Raw genomic sequence first — 26,039 nt, forward strand, 5'->3', positions numbered from 1 at the left:
TTTTTGTGTTGCTTCTATCAACCAATCAGATTCTTCCTTACATATTTCTAGCCTAGGTTAGAAAATGAAAGGGAGAGTCTTATTGGCTGTGGTGGTTCTTGGTCCACTTTCATACGAAAAAAGGCTAGGTATCTAGTGTTATCTAAATGGTCTTTTTTAATGTTCTGTATTCTTTTATTTTACCCAGCCCAAAGAATTTCATGTTATTTGCCCATCATTTCCATTCCAGACATTACTCGTCTACATCCTATAGACTTATTTCTGTCTGATTTATATATAATGTCCTTTACTTTTCTTTAGATGGCTGTTACCCTGGGGTTCCTGCACAGAAGAGGAGGCATCCATACCATGTTTCAGACACTTGTATCTCTCTGCAGGAGGTGGGAGACAGACAAGGTCGGCTGGGTGCTCAAGATGTGTGATGACTCTTCTCTCTAAGATTTGCTGCTTGCCCCATTGACACCTCTCACAGAGAGGCTCCCATGCCCATTAAGACGCTCAGGACTCACCACTGACTCTACCCCGTGCCAGCTTTCATCTCCTACCTTGTTTCATGCTCCAGCATTAAGGTCAACGTTTTCACCCACTGCCTTTGCAGGAAGGTGGTTCCTGCCCTCTTCACGTTTTGTGTATGAATCCTGAACTAGTGGGGCCTGGCACTGGCAATGCTGAAACATGCACTACATTATGTGACATTGCTGATTTTGTTCCAGCAGAGATTGGTGGCAATTGTTCACTGAAAGTGTGTGGTGGATATCTGCACACTAATACAGCGCCACCTGCTGTGTGCTCAGTAAGTAGCAGTGCCTGTCATTGTTCGTTGCTGTAAAAGTTGGCATTGGTGTCATCAACAGCTGTGCAGCTTAATGCAGCTGCCTAGTAATGTCCATTCTAATCCTCAGGGGGATGAAGGAATTAATAGAGAAGAGTGATTTACCTAAAGCGAAACTCCAGTTTTTATTGAAAAAAAAAACACTTTTAGGGCCACTATACTGATGGCAATAACTTTCAGTTTTCATTTATTTCACATCCTTACCTGCTTTTGTTCTGTAGAATTAGATATGCTATGCCAATGCACTTGCTCACATCTTTCTAAATGTACGTGCAGGCGTACAGCAACGTGTATATGTTTTTCACCAAAGATGACATTTTTTATTGCAGTCAACCTAAGGACATCACAAGTGGTACCTAATTGACTTCAGGTTCTGTGGGAAGAGCTTTGAACAAGTTACATGAAAGATGAATATAAGAAGATAACTTGGCAAATGTATCCATATTTTAGTTATACAGTACATTCTAAATCCTTTTTTTTTTTATTTGCTGAACTGGAGTTTTCCTTTAATTATATGACCTGAGTCATTGGCTGACCCAGTGTTGTTAAGAGTAATTTGTCAGTGATTTTAACATAAGGCCAGTGGTGGCAGACATATGAGCTGAGCCATGTATAATAGGAGCATAGGCCATTTCACATGCTGTGTAGGGTCTAGGAGTGCCAGTACTTTCATGTGAAGAGCATAGCACTGCCAGTTCACCTATATGATATATTTATTGTTTTCGTCTATGATCTGAGCCCATTCTACATCAAATTCATCAGCAAGTTTAAGAAATTGGAAATTGGTGCCAAGGAACAATGCCTTTACCAGTAGCAAGGAATTGGATGTTGGCTTTTATGTTCTGGTCTAATCTGGCATGTGACAGCTGGGTCCTGATTACCTTTTGTTGTGTTTGTCAGTGAGCCTGGCAGTTTTCTATGATTTCTGGCAGTTAGAGTCATGTTTCATATGAAATGTGCCAGCTAGTTTTGCCAACATGAGACTTATTTAACCTGCGGCCCTGCTCGTGAGATCTTCACTTCAAAATAGTCTCCGCCTGCCACATACGTAGCTTGCGATCCCCATTCAGTCCTATGAATGGGTCCGTGATTGTATGCCAAAAGAGCCATCCACCAAGTACAGCTTATCTAAAAGTATAGTTGTCCTAAAAGCCCAGTTGAAACTTTTGTGTAAAGTGCTTAGATATACAATAAATGTGTATAGGAAAGTTCTTAGTTGTTTAAAGTGTATCTAAACCCAAAAGCAAAAATGTAATATATTGTAGCTTACTAGTCCTTGGTGTGGTGGTTGCATTTTTTAAACGTTTCTTTTGCTTGTTCACCTAGTGATCCTGCATATACCACACTTCCTGCCCTTGGGTGGCTACGTTATTCCTCCAATGTATCTATGAAGGGGTCATGATTGTCACCCCAGGCTGCTCACCTAATATGGACTGCACACACATCCATATCTCTTCATCCCCATTATATGGGGGGCAGGGCAATTGTATTTTACAGAGGATAGCTAGGAAAGAACGTTGACAGAAAGTGACAAGGATGCAACATTTCTAGCAGGATCAACAAGCAGCTTGTATATTTGCTAAAAATGTTCCCAGCTAAAAAGAAAAATAATGCAGCCACCACATCTAAGGACTGTATGTTGCAATATAATACATCTTCTTCTTGGGTTTAGTTATCCTTTTAATAAAGCCCCAATGCCAGACCAAAGTTCATCATAGGGTGAACTATTGGATACCAGCTCTGTGATGATTGGTGACAATGCTGATCAGGGTGACCACTTTAAATGCAGGCCATTCAGTACTAATACTCTGAGGGGTCACTGGCAGGATCAGCAGGTATATATGTTATCCTATATCAAATGTAAATTTTGTATAATGCAGAATAATGGACCATACATAAATATAAATTATGTTTTGCACAATATTTTTTTTTTTTTTTTTTTTTTTTAGGTATGAGAGTATAGTTGTCCTTTTAAAGTAGATATAAACCTAATCAATAAAAATCTTTAACATGTTAATGTCATTTTAAAAATAATTTCAATCCTTTTAAATCTTCAGATTTTCATTTAAAATAATTCCTGGTGCCCCTGCCCATAAGGTCATTGTTCAGGCACTTCCTTTCAGGGGTTGACAGCTGTTTGCCAATTGTGCTTCTGTGTTGTCACACCATCACATGCACCCTGATGGAGATTATGAGGAGCTGTGTAGACAGACATTGCACAGATATAGTCCAACATTGTCATTATCAGGATGCCACTGTATAACATGTAGACAGTGGTGGGTAGACAAAACCATGAGAGTTGTTAAAAAGCTGTACACAACCCGTTTTTAGCTCCTCCAAGGGTAGATGGAGATCTGGAAGCCAGAGAGGGCCACTGCATTCCAGGAAGAACTTAAATTTTTATTTTCTTACTTTGTTGCCTCCAACCCTCAAATGTTGCCCACCCTGTCTTCTACTTACTTTCACCGCTAATGCAGCGACTTTCACAATGAGGCCCTGCTCCAAGCTGCACAACTTTTACTCTAAAAATGGCCTTTTGCATGCACACCACCGCGCCATTCATTCTCATAAGAAAGTTGGCATCCAAGCAACTGCTCGAAGCTCCCATAAGTATGCTTTTACAATAGGAATTAATGGGGCTGTAGCATGCATGCTCAGTTTAAGGTCAGTCATTTTCAGAGAAAAGGTTGTACAGCACTTAGGGGGTGGGGTGGGGGGGGGGGGGGGGGGTATAAATAAGTAGAAAAAAAATGAATTCAAGTGATACTAAAGTCTTTTTTTTTGTTTAAAAATAGCAAACATGTTATACTTACCTGTCTTAACTTACCTTAAAAGTGTTTCTGGCCCCTCCCCCTGCAAAGTGCCCCCACAGCAAGAAGTTTGGTATGGGGACAGCCCCATCTCTCTCTCTCTCTCTCTCTCTCTCTCTCTCTCTCTCTAGAGAGAGAGAGAGAGAGAGAGAGAGAGAGAGAGAGAGAGAGAGAGAGAGAGAGAGTGTCCCGTAAAGCCGAACCTCTTGTGCAACATCGCTGGATAGAGATGGGGCTCGGGTAAGTATTAGGGGGGCGGCTGGATACAGAAGGTTTTTTATCCTAATGCATAGAATGCTTTAAGATAAAAAACCTTTTTTAACCTATTTTAAAGAATAATTGTGCTTTAAAATACATTTATTATGGACCAATTCCTTATCTAGAAATGCAGGCATCATAGGTTTTGGTTTACACATCTCTGTGTAGATTTTAACTGTCATATGAGCAGGGCCCTTTGATTCCTCCTGCATTGATTTGCAATTGTATTGTCTGTTCCAAAGAGCTGCACAAGCCCTTGGCACCATATAAATCCTTTATAATAATAATATTATTTCCAAAATCGCATGTCTTATCAAAATAATCTTGACTTTGGCATCCTATATAAAATTATTGCGTGGGCCCATTCACACTGTGTTAATACATTTTCTTAAAGCGGAACTAAACCCATCAATTTATTGGTTAAATTATATCTTGTAAATGCCATGAATGATAACTGTCATGGTTGCTTGGGCCCTCAATGGAACTGTCAAACCATTAAATGGCTGGTGTCATAGCTGATCACATGTGCAGCACTATGGTGACTGCATATCAAACTGAGGCCAAAGTGCCAGCTTTGGGAAGTTTTAGATTCACTTGAAGACAGTAATTTTTGTTTTCAAATGATTGGGCTGCCTTCAAAAAATGTGATTGCCAACGCATCACAATGCGCTATTTTTTTCCAACACCGTGCACCATAACACACCGATGGCTCACACGCTGGTGTGTTGCGCTGTGTGGATGCCATTAAAAATAAATGGCAATACACAGACACAGCTTCACACGTGCCAGTGCACTGCAGTAACATATGATAAAACATGCGTTATCACAATGCAATGGTCTGAATGGGCCCAAATTGTCAGATTACATACAATTACCTTCACAAACCCTTCTACAAGGAAAAGGATTGCACAAGTTTTATCTTTCAGTCATTGCTTTAATGTACAGATAGCTCTGTATACTTTTATTACATATCTATATAAATCTAATGTTAATATGGAGTATGCAAGAATTACTCAATCACTGAAACTCCCATAATATGGATCAACCCTCATTATAGACTATACCTCTTATGTGTACAGTACAGATTGCTGCAGACCATGGGAGCATTTAAATATGCAAAATGGAAGTTTACATAAGAACGGGCATCTGTTTGTTTGAGATTTTCATTCATAACATTTGGAAATTGCATGCTTAAAGTTGCTGCGCTGTGAAGTTCCTCTGCCAGTGTTCTTCCCTCACTGCTTCGATCACCATACCCTTCTGTTTAACTACAATGGAGCCAAAATGTAACAGTGACAGGGACAGCAGCAAGAGCGCGAGACTGGCAGAGGAAACCCTGGACAGCAGATCTTCACAAGGACTGGAAATGGAGAAGGGAAATATGAATATATGCAATGTTTACATGCTCTATATGTAGATACTGCAGACTTTCAGTTTGTATATATTTTTTTAAATATTTGTTCTATTTATTTAAGGGCAAAGAGCTGTTATAATATTGGTTCTATACCATTTTTCATTTCGTAGTTGTCTGGTTTGGTGTCCTCTGTTTCGCTCTGACCTGTCATTGTTCCCTTTAAATATTGACTTGTTAGCTTGTTTTTAAAGGGTCAGTCCACTAATATTTGAAGTGAATGTCCAGCTAAAATGTTTTTGACTTATTTTTGGATAGCGTGGGAAAGGATTAGAGCCCCTGTAGGATTTTTACTGTTGTCACTGGTATAGAAAGTGAGAGGAAATTAAGAGCCCTGGAAAACCCCTAATGCTGGCTATACACATATTGACAAGATAACCAAATATCACAGGACTTCAATTCATCCTGACAAGCAAAATTGATTGAAATCATCAAATCGTTGATCAATTACTTTTTTTATTGCACGCATTTTGTTTTAAATAGATCAATTTTTTTACGCAGAAATGTATTATTCCTTTTTGACTGTTTGTAAATTAAAGTGGATGTAAACCCTCACATATACCCAGTGAAGTGTACAGCCACCGATGATACACAGAGATGAAACAAATCTCCCTACATAAGTTTTACATGCATATCTGCTGTCTTCAGCTTTATATATACTTTAGAAAGTGCACATTGTATTACAGAGTTTCTCTTCTTGTTCAGCACTGGGAGTGGATTATTGGCATACAGCCAAGATAGCTGATTGGAGGAAAGGAAAGCCCCCACTCCACATTGGTAAAGGAAGCAAGGAAGTAATGTTCAGAGCTCTGTTGTGAATCGAGCAGCATTCTGCTAATCCTATTTATAGCAACTTCCCAGGACACAAACTTCAGGCTGCTTATATCTCCCATCTCTGAGAACTTGTCAGAAGTTATCAGGCTGATTACAGAGTTATGGAACAGAAGAAACACACGGGACTCAGTGCTTTGGAGAGAGATAAGAAGACGCTACAGATATGTGTCCAGCTCAAATTTCATGAATTGGGTTTACATTCACTTCAAGATGATTTTTTAGCACAGTCAATTTCTGGAAAATATAATCTTTTTAACGAAACCGTTGTTATATTGAATGGTTGTATCGTCAAGTGTCTGGACAGTATAGGCCTTAGAAGTACCTGGCTGGCTATCAGATCCACAAAATACAAGCAATCTTTAACCACTTGCCGACCGCCGCACGACGATGTACGTCCTATTTTTGAAGAGGGATATCTCGGTAACGGCAGCAGCTGCTGCCACAACCGAGATATCCATCTCTTCAGGCGGCGGTCGGCTGTACGATAACGGTGGTCTCCGCGGCGGATTCGCCGCGAGATCACCGCTATCGGCGGCGGGAGAGGTGCCACCCCCCCTCCCGCCGCCCTTCCGCCGCTTACCGGAGCCGTCAGTAGCGGCAGAGGCGATCGGGTCCTTCCATCTGCTGGGCATAGAGACAAGTGAGGCTAAGATGGCCCCCACTCGTCTCTATACCATAGGAGGGCGGAAGCGACGTCAAAACGTCACTTCCGCCCATACCTCTTAAAGGTATATTTTTTTTTTTAAATGTCAGATTTTCTTTTTTTTTTTTTTTTTTTTTTTTTTGCATTTTAGCCCAAATATGAGATCTGAGGACTTTTTGACCCCAGATCTCATATTTAAGAGGACCTGTCATGCTTTTTTCTATTACAAGGGATGTTTACATTCCTTGTAATAGGAATAAAAGTGATCCATTTTATTTATTTTTTTAAAACAGTGTAAAAATAAATAAAATCAATTAAAATAAATAAGAAAAAAAAATTTTTTTTTTAAAAAACACCCCGTTATGACGAGCTTGCGCACAGAAGCGAACGCATACGTGAGTAGCGCCCGCATATGAAAACGGTGGTCAAACCACACATGTGAGGTATCGCCGCGATCGGTAGAGCGAGAGCAATAATTCTAGCCCTAGACCTCCTCTGTAACGCAAAAAATGCAACCTGTAGAATTTTTAAAATGTCGCTTATGGAGATTTTTGAGGCTAAAAGTTTGACGTCATTCCACGAGCGGGCGCAATTTTGAAGCGTGACATGTTGGGTATCAATTTACTCGGCATACCATTATCTTTCACAGTATAAAAAAAATTGGGCTAATTTTACTGTTGTCTTATTTTTTTATTCAAAAAAGTGAATTTTTTCCAAAAAAAGTGCGCTTGTAAGACCGCTGCGCAAATACGGTGTGAAAAAAAGTATTTCAATGACCGCCATTTTATTCTCTAGGGTGTTAGGAAAAAAAACAATATAAAATGTTTGGGGGTTCTAAGTAATTTTCTAGCAAAAAAAACTGTTTTAAACATGGAAACACCAAGTCTGAAAAAGAGGCCTGGTCCTTAAGTGGTTAAGTGACCCTGTCCCTAAGTGCACAGAAGTAAACTACAGCCAGCTTTTAAGAAAAAAAAATATGTATACTTACTTTCTAAGAGTATGGGCCTTAAAGTGTTACTAAACACAAGGGTGCGCGCCACGAGCTCCGTGAGTCAGATCGCGGGTCCCGCAGACTCGATGTCCGTGGGGATACCCGCGATCGTCTCACCCCGCAGACTCGATGTCCGTGGGGATACCCGCGATCGTCTCACAGAGAGGAAGAGCAGGGACATGCTAATGTAAACAAGCATCTCCCCCTTCTGACTAGTGACGCTGTCACTGATTATAGCTCCCTGTGATCGGGAGCATGATCAGTGATGTGTCACACACAGCCCCCTCCCCACAGTTAGAATCACTGCCTAGGACACACTTAACCCCTACAGCGCCACCTACTGTTAACCCCTTCACTGTCAGTCACATTTACGCAGTAATCAATGCAATTTTAATAGCACTGATCGCTGTATAAATGTGAATGGTCCCAAAAATGTGTCAACATTTTCTGCCATAATGTTGCAGTCACAATAAAAATCGCAGATTGCCGCCATTACTAGTAAAATAAAATTATTAATAAAAATGCCATAAAGCTATCCCCTATTTTGTGGACGTGATAACTTTTGCGCAAACCAATCAATAGCCACTTATTGCAATTTTTTTTTTTTTTTTACCAGAATACGTATCAGCCTAAGGCCGCGTACACACGGGCGGACTGTTCGCCCAACTTTGTCCGCTGAACAGTGTTTGGGCGGACAGTCCGCTCGTGTGTGGGCTTTCAGCGGACAGTTTCAGCGGACAGTTTGACGAACAAGGTTTTTCGGAAATTCCGTAAAACTGTCCGCTGAAACCTTGTTTGAGCGAACAGTCCGCCCGTGTGTAGGCTTGTTCGTCAAACTAAGTTCCGCGCATGCTCAGAAAGGATTTACACGCCGAAAGTTATAATGCAGTGTATAGGACGTCGTATTTTTCGTCCCGTCGTACGTGCCGTTCACGTCATCGCGCACGGTTTCAGCAAACTGTTCGTTCGTCGTGTGTGGGCATGTCCGTCCATGCTAATTTTGAGCGGACTGTTTGCCGAAACTGTTGGACGGACAAAGTTGGGCGAACAGTCCGCGCGTGTGTACGCGGCCTTAACTATATGCATTATAGCAAAAAAAAAATAATAATGCACTTTTTTCTAAAATTGGTTCTTTTTTTTGTTTAAAGCGCAAAAAATAAAAACTGCAGAGGTGATCAAATGCCACCAATTTTGTTTGTTACGGCACATGGCCGTGCAATTGTCGGTTAAATCAACGCAGTGCTGAATCGCAAAAAGTGCTCTGGTCTTTGGCTGGGACTCCGGGGCTGAAGTGGTTAAAGCTCAAGTTTAACCTGCTTATGTTTTACCTTCCCTAGTGCCTTCCCCCCCCCCCCCCACCCCCACCACCACCTCCACCACCAATGCGCTGAATACATTTTTAAAGCTCAGCAGCAAAAAAGAGCTAGATGATGCTGGACATCCTCCAGCCAGGAAACAAGGCGGCTTGACTTACTGCAGCTTCTAATGCACACTGTGAAAAACTCTGTGCAGTAAAATAAGACTAAGCAATTTCAGTATAAGAGAGGAAGCCTGTACATGTGTGCATGACTGAAGAGAAGATTGGAGTTTAGTTTTGTAACTGTAACACTGGGTTGTAAATCTCCATCATTGGTATCCATACTTAAAGGTGGTTTGAATCCCTGGACCCCCACCACACATTCTGGTTCCTCCAGATGCCTCTGTCTCCTGTAGATGTGTACAGACTAGCAGTTTTAAGACATGGGCCACCAGAAAGGTAAGTATACATCATCTTTCAGGCTGACTTTAGTTTACCCCTGTTCACTTACTAACATGTTCACTTTGAGATTTCCTAAATACACTCAAAGGTATACTTTACACCTTGGATTGGGTTAATGCTAAGGAACCCAGATACACAGCTAAATCATAGCACCAATGGAGACAGAAAAGGTGTTAAGCTGGCCATACATTATAAAACGAAATAAAGTTTAGAAGGTTCTTTCATCCATACTATACAGCAGTGTTTTTCAATTCTGGTCCTCAAGGCGCCCCAACAGGTCACGTTTTTAAGGATTTCCCTCAGATGAAATGGCTGTGGTAATTACTAAGGCAGTGAAACCGATCAAATCACCTGTGCAAAATAATGGAGAGCCTCAAAACATGACCTGCTGGGGTGCCTTGAGGACTGGAATTGAGAAACACTGATATACAGTATGGATAGACAAGTCTACCTGCTAGGCTACTGTATTCTGACAGTAGATACTGTCAGAATACCGCAAAACGTTGTCATCTGATTGGATGGAGCTTGCTATTTGGCCATCAATTTTCCACCTGGTTCCTTTGATATTTTTTCAATTGAAGGAAGTTTTGGCAGGAGGGTGCTGACGGGGCAATCCACTAAAGAAATTTTGCAGCAGTTCATCAGGAACCTGCAGTGTATGGCCACTTTTAAACGACCTGTTTCTTCATTAATGTTTTAGTCTTTAATGAAGATCAGTGAGATAAAACAATGGGCTGTTGTTTTTTTAACCTAGAAAGTCGCTGCAAAATCTTCAAACTGCACTTCACACCTCCTTATGGTCACTGATAACATCTTGTCCAGCTTTAGGCATTGGAAAGATTAGTTTGTTGTCTCTGACGTTTTGCCTGACGCTTGATAAGGTGATAATGGTGACCACAGGGAGTGGAGGAGCTTATTAGGGGAGAAGATCTTGCTGCTAAATTCCAGAGTTATAGGAGTGTTGGTGGAATCATCCAATTTGCTATTGTCAACCTATTACTGAAATGTCAGTTTTGGTGTAAGCATGGAATAAAAGTAATTGAGTATGTGACTCCCAGCCAACAGGCATAAAGCTGAGAAAATTACCGAAGAAGAATGCAATATCACCTTTATATTTGTGGTAGGAATTGAAAACTGCAATACGTAAGCCATACGCCCTGCACATCCCTCTATACATAAACCAAATCACATCGCTATGCTCCTATAACACACAAGGCTGTACACATTTAGTGCCAGATTTAATAATGTCCCTCACTGTGTATACCAAATTCTGCATAACACCTTGTCAGTTGTACATCTGTACCTATATATGTGAAATAGAGCAATATGTTATAATACATGTATGTAACTGCAGGGCATTGTACATCCATGTACTATAGAGAACAGGTTGCGTGTCCTGTCTTTTCTATGCATATGTGAAATCACGACCAGCTCACTATGGAGAACGCCCTGCTAGTTTTACCTTTGCTGCAAACTCAGACTAGAGGATTAAAAAAAATTCCAGATGGGGTAATACATGCCCGCCGCTCTTCAAATTTGTATCAATGCAATATGTATATGTGTATTTAGATCCTGCATGAACACAAATGAATAAACCTTGAACTTCCTTCTGTTTGGTTTGGTTTGATGTAGTTTCTTGCAGTTGTGTTGTAAGAAAAGTAGGGGGCAGTGTAATACAGGCACAAGGTTACTACAGTATGCCTTACATTTACACATACTATCTAATTTTTCATAAAAACTGTACATTTTATTATATAAACCAGTCCTTGCCCCACAACTGTTCCAGATCCCACAGGACTGTCCCAGCTTTGTAACAGAATCCTGGGGGTCCAGGACATGCCACAGCATAGAAGGGAATGGGCTGCTGTAGAATCAAGCTATCCCCATAGAAATGAATAAGCGGCTGCTTGGCCCCAAGCTGTTGGGAGGTCAAAAGTCAAGGTTCAAGGGTCGATCACCAGTGCCCAAGAATTTCTTCCCACCAATGCTGGGGCACATTTTTCTCTTCCACAGACGCAAGATGTTTTTTTCTTACTTATACCAATGCATTATTACCTATGTCTATTCAACCACTACAGCTTTTGTACTTTTTATACACCTGGAACAATTTCAACTTTTTCACTATGAGACTACTAAATTACTAAAACTAAAAACCCCTACATACCCATGACTCCCCCCCCCCCAATCACCAGCTGTGTTTACATATTCTTAACAAGCAGTAAAAGAGCTTTAAAAAGCATCCTTGATGTCGTGGGCTGCATGTACTGTGGAGTAATTCCTTTTCAAAGATCAATTCATTTTTCATAATGCCTATAGCTGCAGAGGTGAACAAGGGCTTGTTTTAAAGTGCTTTTATTGCTTGTTCAGAATATGTAAATACCTTATTTTGATTAGTAGTTAATTTACAGATTGCATGTATAAATTATAAACATAAAGAGTCATCAAAGGGGGTACACCAATCTTTTCAATAAAGGTATTCATTGCTAATATCAGAACTATGACCTTATTCTTCAATAACACAGAACACAAGTGAAGCATAAAACGTTGTTTCTTAGTAGCAATATACCTACAGGTGTTATACTATGGTGATGGGAAAAATTTAGAATTGCGCTAAACCCATGAATTAAATTTGTGAATTATTAAACAAACTCAATTAAATTAATCCAAACTTAATGTGCAAAGAAAGGTCTATATGTGTTATCTACCAGAGCTATCAGGCTCAAACACACATAGAGTGGTATAGTGGAACGCTAGATGAATAGCTAAAAAATTTAACTAAACCAAGTGACTGAAGGTACAAAACTTGTAAAAAGAAAAGAAAATACATCAATAAATAATGTCCAAACATGGATGGGTGACATCCCCCCGTGCAAAATTCATAAAGAAAGAAAAAGTTCATCCACAGGTAAATGGAACTTCAATGCTGATATTAAGAAAAATGTTCCGAGTCCACCACCGCTGTGTAAAGAATTACGTCTTACCAGAAGCCCATGATCCCCTGTTACAGAGGATCTGTAATAATGGTAAACCTTCCAGAGCATATCAGGTAGAACTACTGCACTTCAAATCGCTTATGACACTGCTGCGATCTACAATATAGGCCAAGCGAGGCTGTTATTCCTCAAACCGCCTCATAGAATTCCAAACCGTAGATAGATGTATGTGCCATGTAAAACATAAATTCTCTAATAGTGTAAAACCTTAGAATTTATTGAATACACAAAACAAAGAATCATACTTACAATAGTGGTATCAGAATGAACCCCTGAAGTCTGGTGCGCCAGCCAGCTCACACACAGACAAACCCGTCCTGGGAACAGGAACGGCAACACGAGATGACGTCTGTGTGTCGCTATTCACTACGCATTTCATAAGAGAATTGCGTCCATGGGCATGGGCAGCGCGCTGCGTCACCTCCCTTTATACCATAGCAACCTGACCAAGCCTCGCTCTGGGCCACGATCCACTAACAGACATGCGAAAAAATAGTATGGAGACTCAGAGTCTATCCAGGCACATATTAACGGGCTAAGATCAGGATGTCTCCTTATTGGTAAAAATCATAAAATAATATAAATTTAAAAAAAAATAAAATGTGAGAACAGCCTAACATCCAATCAGTGACCAAACCAGTACAGTAAGGGCACAGGAAGGGAAACATGAATACCTAAAGTGGCCCATCTCCGTCCATCTTAGGCGGAAGTAGGTCCAATTCCAACACTAGTGTCACCTCCAGCCACCAACCTCCAGCGAGCCCTAGTGGCCAGATCGTAAATGACAATTGGACATCCACGGAGTGGATGATGGCCGGCATCCAAATACCAAAATATGGGAGGCTCATAATCCTAATCCTATTGACCTAAAATGTCAAAAGGCAGTAAAATTATAAAAGTGGTTTATCCTTCCAAAATTGCATGGACACTAAAGTCCAAAACAATGATGGAAACAAAACCAAAAATGGACACCCAAATCCTCAATATTACATCTAATAAAAACCGACCTGTAAATTTGGCAATGAAATCTTCAAACAAAAATTAATTTAGCAATGAGATCTCCAAACAAAAATTATAGTGTAGACAATATTTTGTGTGGATCAGATATGTCGATGACATCCTACTCCTATGGGATGGAAGTAAGGGTGACTTGGTTGATTTCATGACAGCCCTGAATGAGAATAAGAGAGGTATTAAGTTGAACTTTGAGGCTAGTTTAGAGGAAATTAGCTTCTTTGATTTAAAAATGAAGATCATGGAAAAGAAGTTTGTGACGTACACGTTTTTTAAATCAACGTACAGGAATTCATATATCTCCCTTGATAGCTGCCATTATGAGCCCTGGTTGAAGGCAGTTCCTCAGGGTCAGTTCCTATGTCTTAGACGCAACTGCACTGAGGTTGAAGCATTTGAGGATCAGGCAGCTACTCTTTCAAGCAGATTTTTGGAGAAGGGTTATGACCGGAGTTTTTTTATCTCAGGCAGTAAAAACAGCATTGAGCAAGTTCTGGCCAGTGGTCCATCCTCAAGACCCAGTAACCCAGTGGATGCTTTGTTGGAAAGGTCTCCAAGTCTGCTCTTGCCCCTAGATATTCCTGCACCATGTAATGCAGACGCTAGTGATGGTTGCTTGAACTGATCAGACCTGAGAACTGAAAAATAGTTTAAAGGCATTGGTCAGCCAGCCACATTCTCCACCGCTTTTCCTCTGATTGCACGAAGCCTCAGCAACACGTTGTCCAGCACCAGGAAACTAACCTCCCAGGGTCTGGAAATGCATTGCACACACCCTTCTTCAAGGTCTCCTGAAGATGTTTCATCCGCTGCTCCTTCTGCAAAGGCAGGATAAGTTCTGCAACCTTACCCTTGTAACGTGGATCAAGAAGAGTTGCCAGCCAGTAATGGTCCCTCTATTTAATACCACAAATCCTAGGGTCCTTTCACAGGCATTGCAGATTTAGGGAGGCCATGCAATGTAAGTTTGCAGAGGCATTCGATTCTGAGTACTCTGGAACCCTGATCCTTAACAACTTCCTCCCAGCCATGTACAACTCCTTGGATTTCTGGGGACTGAAAACCATCCCTTGAAGACTGCTGCTGAGTCTTATCCTCTACGTCCATGCTGACACAATCCTCCTCCTCTTTCTGTGTGTTTGGCGGGTCCCAGGAATGCTATCTGGATAAAGGGGGACTTGAGAAGTAAGGAAGTCCTCCTCTTCCTCCCGCTGTTCTGCCTCAAGTGCCCTGTCCCCTGTCCAAGCGTGTGCTCCAACAGGAAGACTAGAGGGACAGTGTCACTGATGCATGCATTGTCGCCGCTCTCCATCCTTGTGGCCTCCTCCAAATGATGACAGGACAGTGCATGCATCCTTGATCAGAAGCCACTGGCTTGGCGAAAATATGCCAAGCTCCCTTGACCCTGTCCTGGTGCCATACTCGCACAGGTACTCATTGATGGCCCTCTGCTGCATGTGCAGCTGCTGCAGCATTGCCAATGTTGAGTTCCACCTGGTGGGCATGTCACAAATGAGGCGGTTGGTGGGCAGGTTTCATTCCCTTTGAATGTCAGCCAGCCGAGCACTGCCATTGTATGACCGGCAGAAATTACCACAGACTTTTCTGCCCTGCCTGATCCTGTAAGCCTAGGTACCTGCTCAAGAACCGCTGCACCACCAAATTAAAGACGTGTGCCAAACATGGAACATGGGTCAAGTGTCCCTGTCAGGGGCTGGAGAGAAGGTTGATGTCATTGTCTTATACAACCATTCCTGGCTGAAGCTGGTGTGGCGTCAACCACCTCTGAGCCTGCCCCTGCAGAGCTGACAGAATCTCTGTCGCATTGTGGCTCCTGTCTCCTAAGCAGACCAACTTAAGCACCACATGGCATCTTTATGCCTGACTGCTTGTATGCTTGAATGCTTACGGAGCACCGCTGGTTCAGAGGACAAATCTGCACAAGAGGCCATAGAGGAAGAAAAAAAGGAAGGGGTGGAGGAGAGAGCTGTGGCAGAATCGCCACTAGCAGTTTGTAGTAGACATGTGCACTGACAAAAAATTTGTTCATATTAGTTTCATTTGTTTGTTTGATTTTTTCAGAAATTCAGAAAATTGAAAATTCGGAAATCGGAAATTTCGGGAATTTTCACATTTCGACTTTTCTGATTTCTGAATTTAGAATTTTCGGATTTCCAAATTTTCGAATTTTCAAATTTCCGAATTTAGGATTTCCGAATTTTCGATTTTCCGAATTTATGAATTTCCGAATTTCGAATTTACGAATTTTAGAACTTACGAATTTTCGATTTTCCGAATTTTGAGTTTTCGGATTTACAAATTTACGGATTTTTGAATTTTCGAATGTCCGAATTCAATTTTCACAATTTCTGATTTCTGATTTTCGGAATTCGGGAATTCAAAGACTTGAAAGTCCAAAAAAATTGAAAATCTGAAAATTACAATTAATAACTAACTATTAAATGAGTATGAATTTATCCGAAGTTACGAATTATCTGAAATAACAAATGCCGCATCTAAACAAATGGAACGGAACAAATTAATAATAAATAATTAATAATAATTATTAATAATAATAATAATAATAAAGGTTTTATTATGATTAGATTGTTACGTTCCATTTGTTTAGATGTGGCATTCGTTATTTCAGATAAATTCGTACGCGTTACGTTCACTAACAGACAAATTTGAAAGGGAATTCCAATACCTATAATTTAATAGTTAGTTATTTTTTTAGAATTAAACAGATTTTTATTTTTTCAGATTTTCTAATTTCTGAAAATTCAGAATTCCGAAAATCGGAAATTCTGAAATCCAAAAACCGGAAATCGAAAATTCGGAATTCCGAAAATTGGAAATTCAGAAATTCGGAAATCCGAAAATTTTAAATTCGGAATTTCGCAAATTTTAAAATTCAGAATTTCGCAAATTTTGACATTCGGAAATTGAAAAATTCAGAAATTTGGAATTAACGAATTTGTCTAAATTCGTTTAAAAAAACGAATTTGGAACTAAACGAATTGCACATCTAGTTTGTAGGAGTGGTGGAGGAACAAGCTCCAACAATACTGAACCCTGTCCTGCATCCTTCCCAGCTGCCAGCAGAGTTACCCAGTGCGCATGAAGGAAAGGTAATGTCGCTGCCCATGCCTGCTGGACAATGAGTCAGCGGTAATATGCAGCTTACTGCTGACCGCTATGTCCAACAAGGCCAAAACATTGTCTTCCACATGCTGGTAGAGAGCCGGAATGGCCTTCCGTAAAAAGAAATGGCGTTTTGGAACCTGCCACTGAGGTACAGCACATTCCACAAGTTCACAAAAGGAGCAGTGTCAACCAGCTGAAAAGGCGGCAGTTGCAGTGCTAGCAATTTGGCTAAGCTAACATTCAGATGCTGAGCATGTGGATGGCTGGGACCAAATTTCTTTTTATGGTTCAGCAACTGGGTTAGGGAAATTTGCTTGATAAGTACTTGGGACACCTATTGCTATACCTTCATTCCTTTCAGTGCAGGTTTTTGAGAGGACTGAAGGTAAAGTGGGGTTGGAGATCCCAGATGAGGAGCAAGGAGAAGTCCGCCTTTTTCTTTGATGTGGGTCTTTCAAGTGCTGTGGCCAATGGACTGCATGGCAGGTCATAATATGTCTGGTCAAGCATGTGGTGCCCAAGCGGCTGCTGTTCTGGCCGCGCTTGATCCGCTTCAGATATAGGTTGCAAACAGCAACGGTGCGATCTGTTGCACACATGTGGAAAAAGGCCCACACCAAGGAACTTTTAAAAGTCAGTGGGGAGTCAGCAGCGTCCTGTACCTGCGGAGCTCTGTGGTGTGATGCAATAGGGTAGCTGCTCTTAAGTACAGTCAATGACTTCATCATCCCCTCTCTAAACAAGTGCTGTGGCCAATGGACTGTATGGCAGGTCGTCATATGTCTGGTCAAGCATGTGGTGCCCAAGCGACTGCTGTTCTGGCCACGCTTGATCCGTTTCAGACATAGGTTGCAAACGGCTATGGTGCGATCTGTTGCACTCGTGTTGAAAAAGGCCCACACCAAGAAACTGTTAAAAGTCAGAGGGGAGTCACCTGCGGAGCTCTGTGGTGTGATGCAATAGGGTGGCTGCCCTTAAGTACAGTCAATGACTTCATCATCCCCTCCCTCAACACTGGAGCAAACTTGGCAGTATGCTGCAACTGGGGGAACATGACAGCCAGTTTCTTGTCCTTCTTGGACACCCCTTTCTCTAAGCTCATGTTACTCCCTTCCTCAACCTGGGAACCAACATCGGAGCCTTCAAATCGCTGTGCATCCTCCAGCAGCATATACCCGACACTGTGGTCGAATAGTTCTGGGGACTCATCCATGCAAGATGATGGGGCTAAGGAAGGAGTGACTGTGGACAAGGAGCCGGTGGAATAAGCCCCTTTGGCAGCTGCATTGGAAGGCAAACTTCTCTGAGCCTGGGTGACAGAGTATGAGGAGGATGAGGATGGCTTTTTTATCCACTCCACCAACTCTTCTGCATGTTCTGGCTCAATAACACAGCCAGCAGCAGAAAAAAAGGACAATCGTGCCCCACGGCCACCTGCAGAGGATGCCATGACTAGCACTGTTGACTGTAGACACAGAGGATGCTTGCCCTCTTTTAGTGGCCTGTGAGCGGCGAGAGCGTCTGCCTCTCCTTGGTGGCCTTCTGGACATGATGTATATTTTATTTTGCAACACCACACTACAATGATATACATACTGTGTACACCACCAGAAGTGTAGTAGAAACTCTACACACTGTATTAGATACTGTGTACACCGCCTACACTGTATTAGCAACTGTACTATGGCTGCACTGTATTTTATACTGTGTACACCACCAGAAGTGTAGCAGAAACTGTACACACTGTATTAGATACTGTGTACACCACCAGAAAAGTAGTAGAAACTGTACTATGGCTGCACTGTTTTGTGTACACCACCAGAAGTGTAGTAGAAACTGTACACACTGTATTAGATACTGTGTACACTGCCTTCACTGTATTAGCAACTGTACTATGGATGCAGTGTATTTTATACTGTGTACAACACCAGAAGTGTAGTAGACACTGTACACACTGTATTAGATACTGTGTACACCGCCTGCACTGTATTAACAACTGTACTATGGCTGCACTGTATTGTGTACACCACCATATGTGTAGCAGAAACTGTACACACTGTATTAGATACTGTGTACACCACCTGCACTGTATTAACCACTTAAGGACCGCCGCATGCCAATGTACGTCATCACAATGGCATGTACAGGCACAAGCACGTACATGTACGTGCTTGCCTTCCAGCGGGTGGGGGGTCCAATCGGACCCCCTCCTGCTGGATGCGGCGGTCCGTTTCGCTGCAGGAGCGATCCGGGATGAGGGGATGGCCGTTGGTTTCTGTCCATCCCCTCTCGATCGCTCCTGGCGAATGAGAAGCTTCCTCCCACTGTGTATAGTAAACACATGCAGGGAGGAAGTGATGTCATTCTCCTCGGGGCGGTCTTTTTGACCGGACTACGAGGAGAAGGGAAAGTAAGTGTACACCAACACTACACTAACACGTAGGCACACACAGGCACACAAACCCCCCCGATCACCCCCCCGATCGCCCCCCCCCTCCCCCCCCCAGTCACAGTGTCACTGATTGCAGTGATCATTTATTTACTGATCACTGCATTCAGTGTCAGTTGTGACAGTAAAAACTGTCAGGGCAGTTAGTGTTAGGTCCAGGGTAGCCCCCTACCACCCCCCAATAAAGGTTTAACCCCCTGATTGCCCCTAGAGTTAACCCTTTCACCCCCTTTTGCCAGTGTCACTAAGCAATCATTTTTCTGATCGCTGCATTAGTGTCGCTAGGTAGCTAGTTATTTTTTTAGGTTCACGCCAGGTTTTTATAGCGCTAGGTACCCCAATATACTACCCAATAATGGTTTTAACCCCCTGATTGCCCCTAGTTAACCCTTTCACCCCCTTTTGGCAGTCTCACTAAGCGATAATTTTTCTGATCACTGCATTAGTGTCGCTAGGTAGCTAGTGATTTTTTTAGGTTCACCGCCAGGTTTTTATAGCGCTAGGTACCCTGATATACTACCCAATAATGGTTTTAACCCCCTGATTGCCCCTAGTTAACCCTTTCACCCCCTTTTGCCAGTGTCACTAAGCAATCGTTTTTCTGTTCGCTGCATTAGTGTCGCTAGTGTCGCTAGGTAGCTAGTTATTTTTTTAGGTTCACCGCCAGGTTTTTATAGCGCTAGGTACCCCGATATACTACCCAATAATGGTTTTAACCCCCTGATTGCCCCTAGTTAACCCTTTCACCCCCTTTTGCCAGTGTCACTAAGAGATAATTTTTCTGATCGCTGCATTAGTGTCGCTAGTGTCGCTAGGTAGCTAGTTATTTTTTTAGGTTCACCGCCAGGTTTTTATAGCGCTAGGTACCCCAATATACTACCCAATAATGGTTTTAACCCCCTGATTGCCCCTAGTTAACCCTTTCACCCCCTTTTGCCAGTGTCACTAAGCGATCATTTTTCTGATCGCTGCATTAGTGTCACTAGTGCTGCTAGGTAGCTAGTTATTTTTTTAGGTTCACCGCCAGGTTTTTATAGCGCTAGGTACCCCCATATACTACCCAATAATGGTTTTAACCCCCTGATTGCCCCTAGTTAACCCTTTCACCAGCGATCACCGTATAAGTGTCACTGGTGATGCTGGTTAGCCAGTTAGTTATTTAGGTTCCCCGTCAGGTTTTTATATAGTGCCAGGGACCCCCATATACTACCTAATAAAAATTTGAACCCCCTGATTGCCCCTAGTTAACCCTTTCACCAGTGATCACCGTATAAGTGTTACGGGTGACTCTGGTTAGTTTGCTTTTTATAGCATCAGGGCACCCACCATTTATTACCCAATAAAGGTTTAACCCCCAGATCACCCGGCGGGTGATATCAATTAGGTTTTAGGGTCAGGGTCTGCGTCGCCCCAGGCAGCGCTAGGTTAGTGCCAGTACCGCTAACACCCACGCGCAAAGCATAAACCCTTAGTGGTATAGAATCTGAACAGATCAATATCTGATCTGATCAGATCTATACTAGCTTCCCCAGCAGTTTAAGGTTCCAAAAAAACGCATTGTTAGCAGGATCAGCCCAGATACCTGCTAGCACCTGTGTTTTGCCCCTCCGCCCAGCTCACCCAAGTGCAGTATCGATCGATCCCTGTCACTTACAAAACACTAAACACATAACTGCAGCGATCGCAGAGTCAGGCCTGATCCCTGCGATCGCTAACTGTTTTTTTTGGTAGCGTTTTATATTTAAATCCGGAAGGCAGTGCTTGGTTTTCGGGGTCCCGTACGTGGCTAGGCTCCCAAAAAGTCCCCCACATGTGGTATCCCTGTACTCAGGAGAAGCAGCAGAATTTATTTTGGGGTGTAATTTGACTTATGCCCATAGCATGTGTGAGCAATATATCATTTAGTGACAACTTTGTGCAAAAAAAAAAAAAAAATTGTAATATTCCTGCAACTTGTGGCAAAATATAAAATATTTAATGGACTCAACATGCCTCTCAGTAAATAGCTTGGGGTGTCTACTTTCCAAAATTGGGTCATTTGGGGGGGTTTTGTGCTATTTTGGCATTTTATGGCCTTCGAAACTGTGATAGGTAGTGAGGAGTGAAATCAAAAATTTGCACCCTTAGAAACCCTGAAGGCAGTGATTGGTTTTTGGGGTCCCATACGCAGCTAGACTCCAAAAAAGTCCCACATATGTGGTATTCCTGTACTCAGGAGAAGCAGCAGAATATATTTTGTGGTGCAATTCCACATATAACTATGGCATGTGTGAGCAATATATCATTTAGTGACAACTTTTTGTAAACTATTTTTTTTTTTTTGTGTCATTATTCAATCACTTGGGACAAAAAAAAAAAATATTCAATGGGCTCAACATGCCCCTCAGCAATTTCCTTGGGGTGTCTACTTTCCAAAATGGGGTCATTTGGGGGGGGGGGGTTTATACTGCCCTGCCATTTTAGCACCTCAAGAAATGAGATAGGCAGTCGTAAATTAAAAGCTGTGTAAATTCCAGAAAATGTACTCTAGTTTGTAGACGCTATAACTTTTGCGCAAACCAATAAGTATATGCTTATTGACATTTTTTTTACTAAAGACGTGGCTGAATAAATTTTGCCCTAAATGACTAAAATTGAGTTTATTCGATTTTTCTTATAACAAAAAGTAGAAAATATCTTTTTTTCTCAAAATTTTCGGTCTCTTTCCATTTATATCGCAAAAAATAAAAATCGCAGAGGCAATCAAATACCATCAAAAGAAAGCTCTATTTGTGGGAAGAAAAGGACGCAAATTTCGTTTGGGTACAACATTGCATGACCGCGCAATTACCAGTTAAAGCAGTGCAGTGCGAAATTGTAAAAAGACCTCTGGTCCTTAGGCTGAAAATTGGTCCGGGGCTAAAGTGGTTAATAACTGTACTACAGCTGCACTGTATTGTGTACTGTGTACACTACCAGAAGTGTAGTAGAAACTGTGCACACTGTATTAGATACTGTGTACACCACCAGAAAAGTAGTAGAAACTGTACTACAGCTGCACTGTATTGTGTACTGTATACACCACCAGAAGTGTAGTAGAAGCTGTACACGCTGTATTAGATACTGTGTACAACGCCTGAAGTGTATTAGAAACAGTACACCATGGAATGCACTTTAGATATAGGCTACACTGGATGCATATATATATATATATATATATATATATATATATATATATATATATACTCTGCATCCAGTGTAGTTATATATATATATATATATATATATATATATATATATATATATATATATATATATGTAGCACTAACCCCCGAAGGAGCTGCTGGTTATTTTTGGGCTTACCATTGCCTTCCACTTCTCCTTGTTGCACATCTAGGGGATGTCCCATGGTAGGTGACCCAGTAACTTGAGGCTGACAATAGATCCAATTGAATGGATTGTATGTGCAAACTTCAACCATTGAACAGTCTTTTAACTTGGGAACAGAGGGTTGGAAAGGAATTCCTCAATGTCAAAGTCTATAAACGTTAAGGAACTTGCTTACTTTGACTGCATCCAGAGAATAGCCATTCGCAGCTGGATGAACACTCAGGTTGGACAGTCCCTCTCTCACAAGGCCTAGCAGCCAACAAGGTGCTTACTCAGGAACAAAGTCTTTATCACCGACATTGTTGCAGAACACATAGGAAACTAAGCTGTAGAACACTTGTAGGATACCTGGATCTTTCAGCCTATATACTGACGATATCCACAAGACTGGATTCTCTCGGTTACTTCACCCTTCCAGGCTCTTGTTAAGAAAACCCTGTATGTGGTATTCTTCTCAAGAGTCCTCCCCTGGAATGCTCGAAGTTCAATGGATCTCTCCCGGACCCGAGACAGCACCCATCCACCTCAGAATCCTCCTCTACTTTCCATGCCTTGGGCTAGCCAGCCCGAGGCATCAAAGTCGGGTGCAACCGCACCCCAGGCCATAGCCTTCCTGGGGGCTGGTCAGGAGGACCAAGACCAAGTAGTCAGCACATCATACTGGACCGGAACCCCGAACTACGTGACGTCCATATCTTAAATACCTTCTCACAGAGGGCACAGCGAGAGGGCCGCTCCCACTGACCTGACTCAGAGAAAGAGTAACTTAAGCGCCTGGCCAGACCATAGTTCCACGCCTGCTACCAGAGACAGTGCCTCCTGTGGCCAGGCTGAACATCTCACAGTCCAGTCAGACTGACACAGAAGTAAAATTTAGCCAAATAGACCCAAACCAAACTGTAGTTTGGGTAAAGTTTTACTTTGAAAAACATATAGCTCGTATTCTCCAGAAGCCCGGCGCTACACATATATTAGGCAGACTGTGTATATATATATATATATATATATATATATATATATATATATATATCAAATACACTGCCACTAACTGAATAACCTGCCTGCTTAATCTAAGTCAAGCTATCTCTACGTCCACACCAACAACACTACACAGGGCCGCCGTGTAGGCAGTCTTATATAGTGTGGGGCATGGACTTAGTACCCCTGAGCCAATTTGGTCAATTATAGCTCTCTTAGCAGAGGGCGCTGGGATTGGCCAAATCCTGCAGGTCAGGTGCATGCTTTGGCCAATCATAATACAGTAATGCACCAGGATCTCGCAGTGCATTATGGGGCATTCCATGGCACTCAAATTTTCCGCAAACACCCCATAATGTTCGCTCTTTGGCAAATTTTGGTAAATTCCAGTCGAATGGATGTTCGACCCGAACATCAAGCTCATCCCTATTTGTAAAGTGAACAAGCTTTAGTCCTTCAGTGAATCAGCCACAACGTGCATTTAAATGTTGTTATATTATCCACCAGAACCAGTCTTGGGGAACAGGCAATTCCTGAGTTGAGTAGTCTAGATGTGTCCGTGCAGCAAAGCTCTTATGGCTGCTGGCTACTTATGTATCCAGGGATTCTAAATACAACATACAATCTTTATAATTGTTAAAATATCTGATAAAATGAAATCTGCTTAATTACGGAAAGTAACTGGAAGGATCAGTTTTCTGCTCCACAGGTATTTGTCAGCGGTTGCTGCCTAAGGCTAGATCTCATTCCATGTGAGGTTTATGCCTCTAGGCAGTACTGTACGTGTGGCTTTCAGGTCAGAGGTCCTCACCTATGTGGTAATGCATGACGCGGCATCTATGGACTGGGTCCATCCCTAAAGCTGGATTTCCGAAAGAGCAAACGTTTGTACAAAAAGTAGTATGAAAATGCTTAGTACATTTAATGACCTGTCATTTAAAAGTACTTCAAAATGTCATTTGATTTTAGAAAAGATCTTAGAAAAGATTTAACAAATTGACTTTCTCAAATGAAAACCACATTTACTATTGGACTTTAATTTGTTCAAGAACTTTTCATTCTGCTTGTTTCAATTTTCTTCATCAACGTGGTCAAAATTAGAAATTAGAAAGTCAAACAAACATTCTTAAAACAATACATTTTAAACACCATTCTACTGCTAGCTGGTTTAGGACTATGAACCTTTTCAAAGCTAGTCTAGCCAAAAGTAAATCCCCCCCCCCCCCATGATTGGTTGAGGCTACAGCACAGAGCTAGGGAATCAACTGTAGACATTTTGCTGAAGACCTGTAAATAAGGGCAATAGTTCAATAAACTGGTTAAAAGGAAATCTTTCAGAAAAGGAACATGAAACTGCTGCCACTCCAAGTGAGGATCAGTGGAGTAGGCAGAGGTAATTGTAGACAAGGTGTCTCCACACTTTATAAACGAAGGTCCAGTTTACTGTCCTTCCGACTGTAGGGGAGCTGGACTGTGGTCAGTCAGAGTAAACAATGTCCCATCATTGGTATCATTGTGCCCCATTGTTGGTGTGATTGGGAGGAACTGTGCCCCATCATTGGTGTCATTGCTAGGAATTATGCCCCATAGTTTGTGTCGATGGGAGGTATTGTGCCCCATTGTTGGTAGTATTGGGAGGAATAGTGCCCCATTGTTGGTGTCTTTCTTAGGAATTTTGCTCCATCACTCGTGTCATTGGGAGGAATTGTGTCCCTTCATTGGTGTCAGTGAAGGAAATAGTGCCCCAAGGGCCAGATAAAGAGCAAGTAAAGGGCTACAGGTTGGAGACCACAGGTGTAGACAGCAAAATAATTTCATATATTCTAAATCTCAGAATCTAAAACTTTGTATGCAGAGAAATCTAACTGCACGTTAAAGCTGGCCATACACTAGAATTCCTGGATTCTTTCCTAGATGTACATAATTTAACTGGATACTAACATTTTTAGGTAAACGTGATCCTGGAAAATCCAATTGCCTCTTGGGGGTTCAGAAAGGATTTTTTTTCCCTCTGCTGGAGCAAATTGGATCATGCTTTGCTGGTTTTTTTTTTTGCCTTCCTCTGGATCAACTGTGGGTCTAGGATTGTATATAATGTATAGGATTGTACATTTTTTTCCCCTTCTATTGGATAAACTAGATGGACTGGTGTCTTTTTTTCGACCAGACTAACCAATGTAACCATGTCCCTTTTTAAGACAAAAACCTGAATGTTTGTTCAATTTTCTACTGGTTAGGCTGCTTTCACACTGGGGCGGTATTCAGGCGTTACAGCGCTAAAAATAGCGCCTGTGTAGCGCCTGAAAAAAAAACGGCCCCTTTCACTCCAGTGTGAAAGCCGGAGGGCTTTCACACTGGAGCGGTGCGCTGGCAGGACAGTGAAAAAAGTCCTGCCAGCCTGATCTTTGGAGTGGTGAAGGAGCGGTGTATTCACCGCTCCTAAACCACTCCTACCCATTAAAATCAATGGGACAGCGCGGCAATACCGCCGGCAAAGCGCCGCTGCAGTGGCGCTTTGCGGGCGGTTTTAACCCTTTTTCGGCCGCTAGCG

The 26,039-nt window shown here is 42.0% G+C and overlaps 1 protein-coding gene across 4 annotated transcripts in view; it reads left to right on the plus strand.

Moving 5' to 3' along the window:
- The window catches only part of RNF157 (ring finger protein 157), a 116,803-nt gene extending 113,954 nt beyond the window's left edge, over positions 1 to 2,849 (plus strand). For 3 of the 4 annotated variants that reach the window (XM_077459339.1, XM_077459340.1, XM_077459342.1), the window contains one exon: positions 301 to 2,849. In XM_077459339.1, the coding sequence (XP_077315465.1) occupies positions 301 to 422 (122 nt within the window). In that variant the 3' untranslated portion in view covers positions 423 to 2,849. The remainder of the gene's footprint in view (positions 1 to 300) is intronic. The other variant, XM_077459341.1, reaches the window with a different exon arrangement.
- Positions 2,850 to 26,039: the final 23,190 nt, after the last annotated feature.

Source organism: Lithobates pipiens, unplaced genomic scaffold (genome assembly GCF_037356315.1).
Source record: "Lithobates pipiens isolate NorthernLeopardFrog02 unplaced genomic scaffold, aLitPip1_a1.2 Scaffold_28, whole genome shotgun sequence".
In the NCBI taxonomy this organism is placed as follows: Eukaryota; Metazoa; Chordata; class Amphibia; order Anura; family Ranidae; genus Lithobates; species Lithobates pipiens.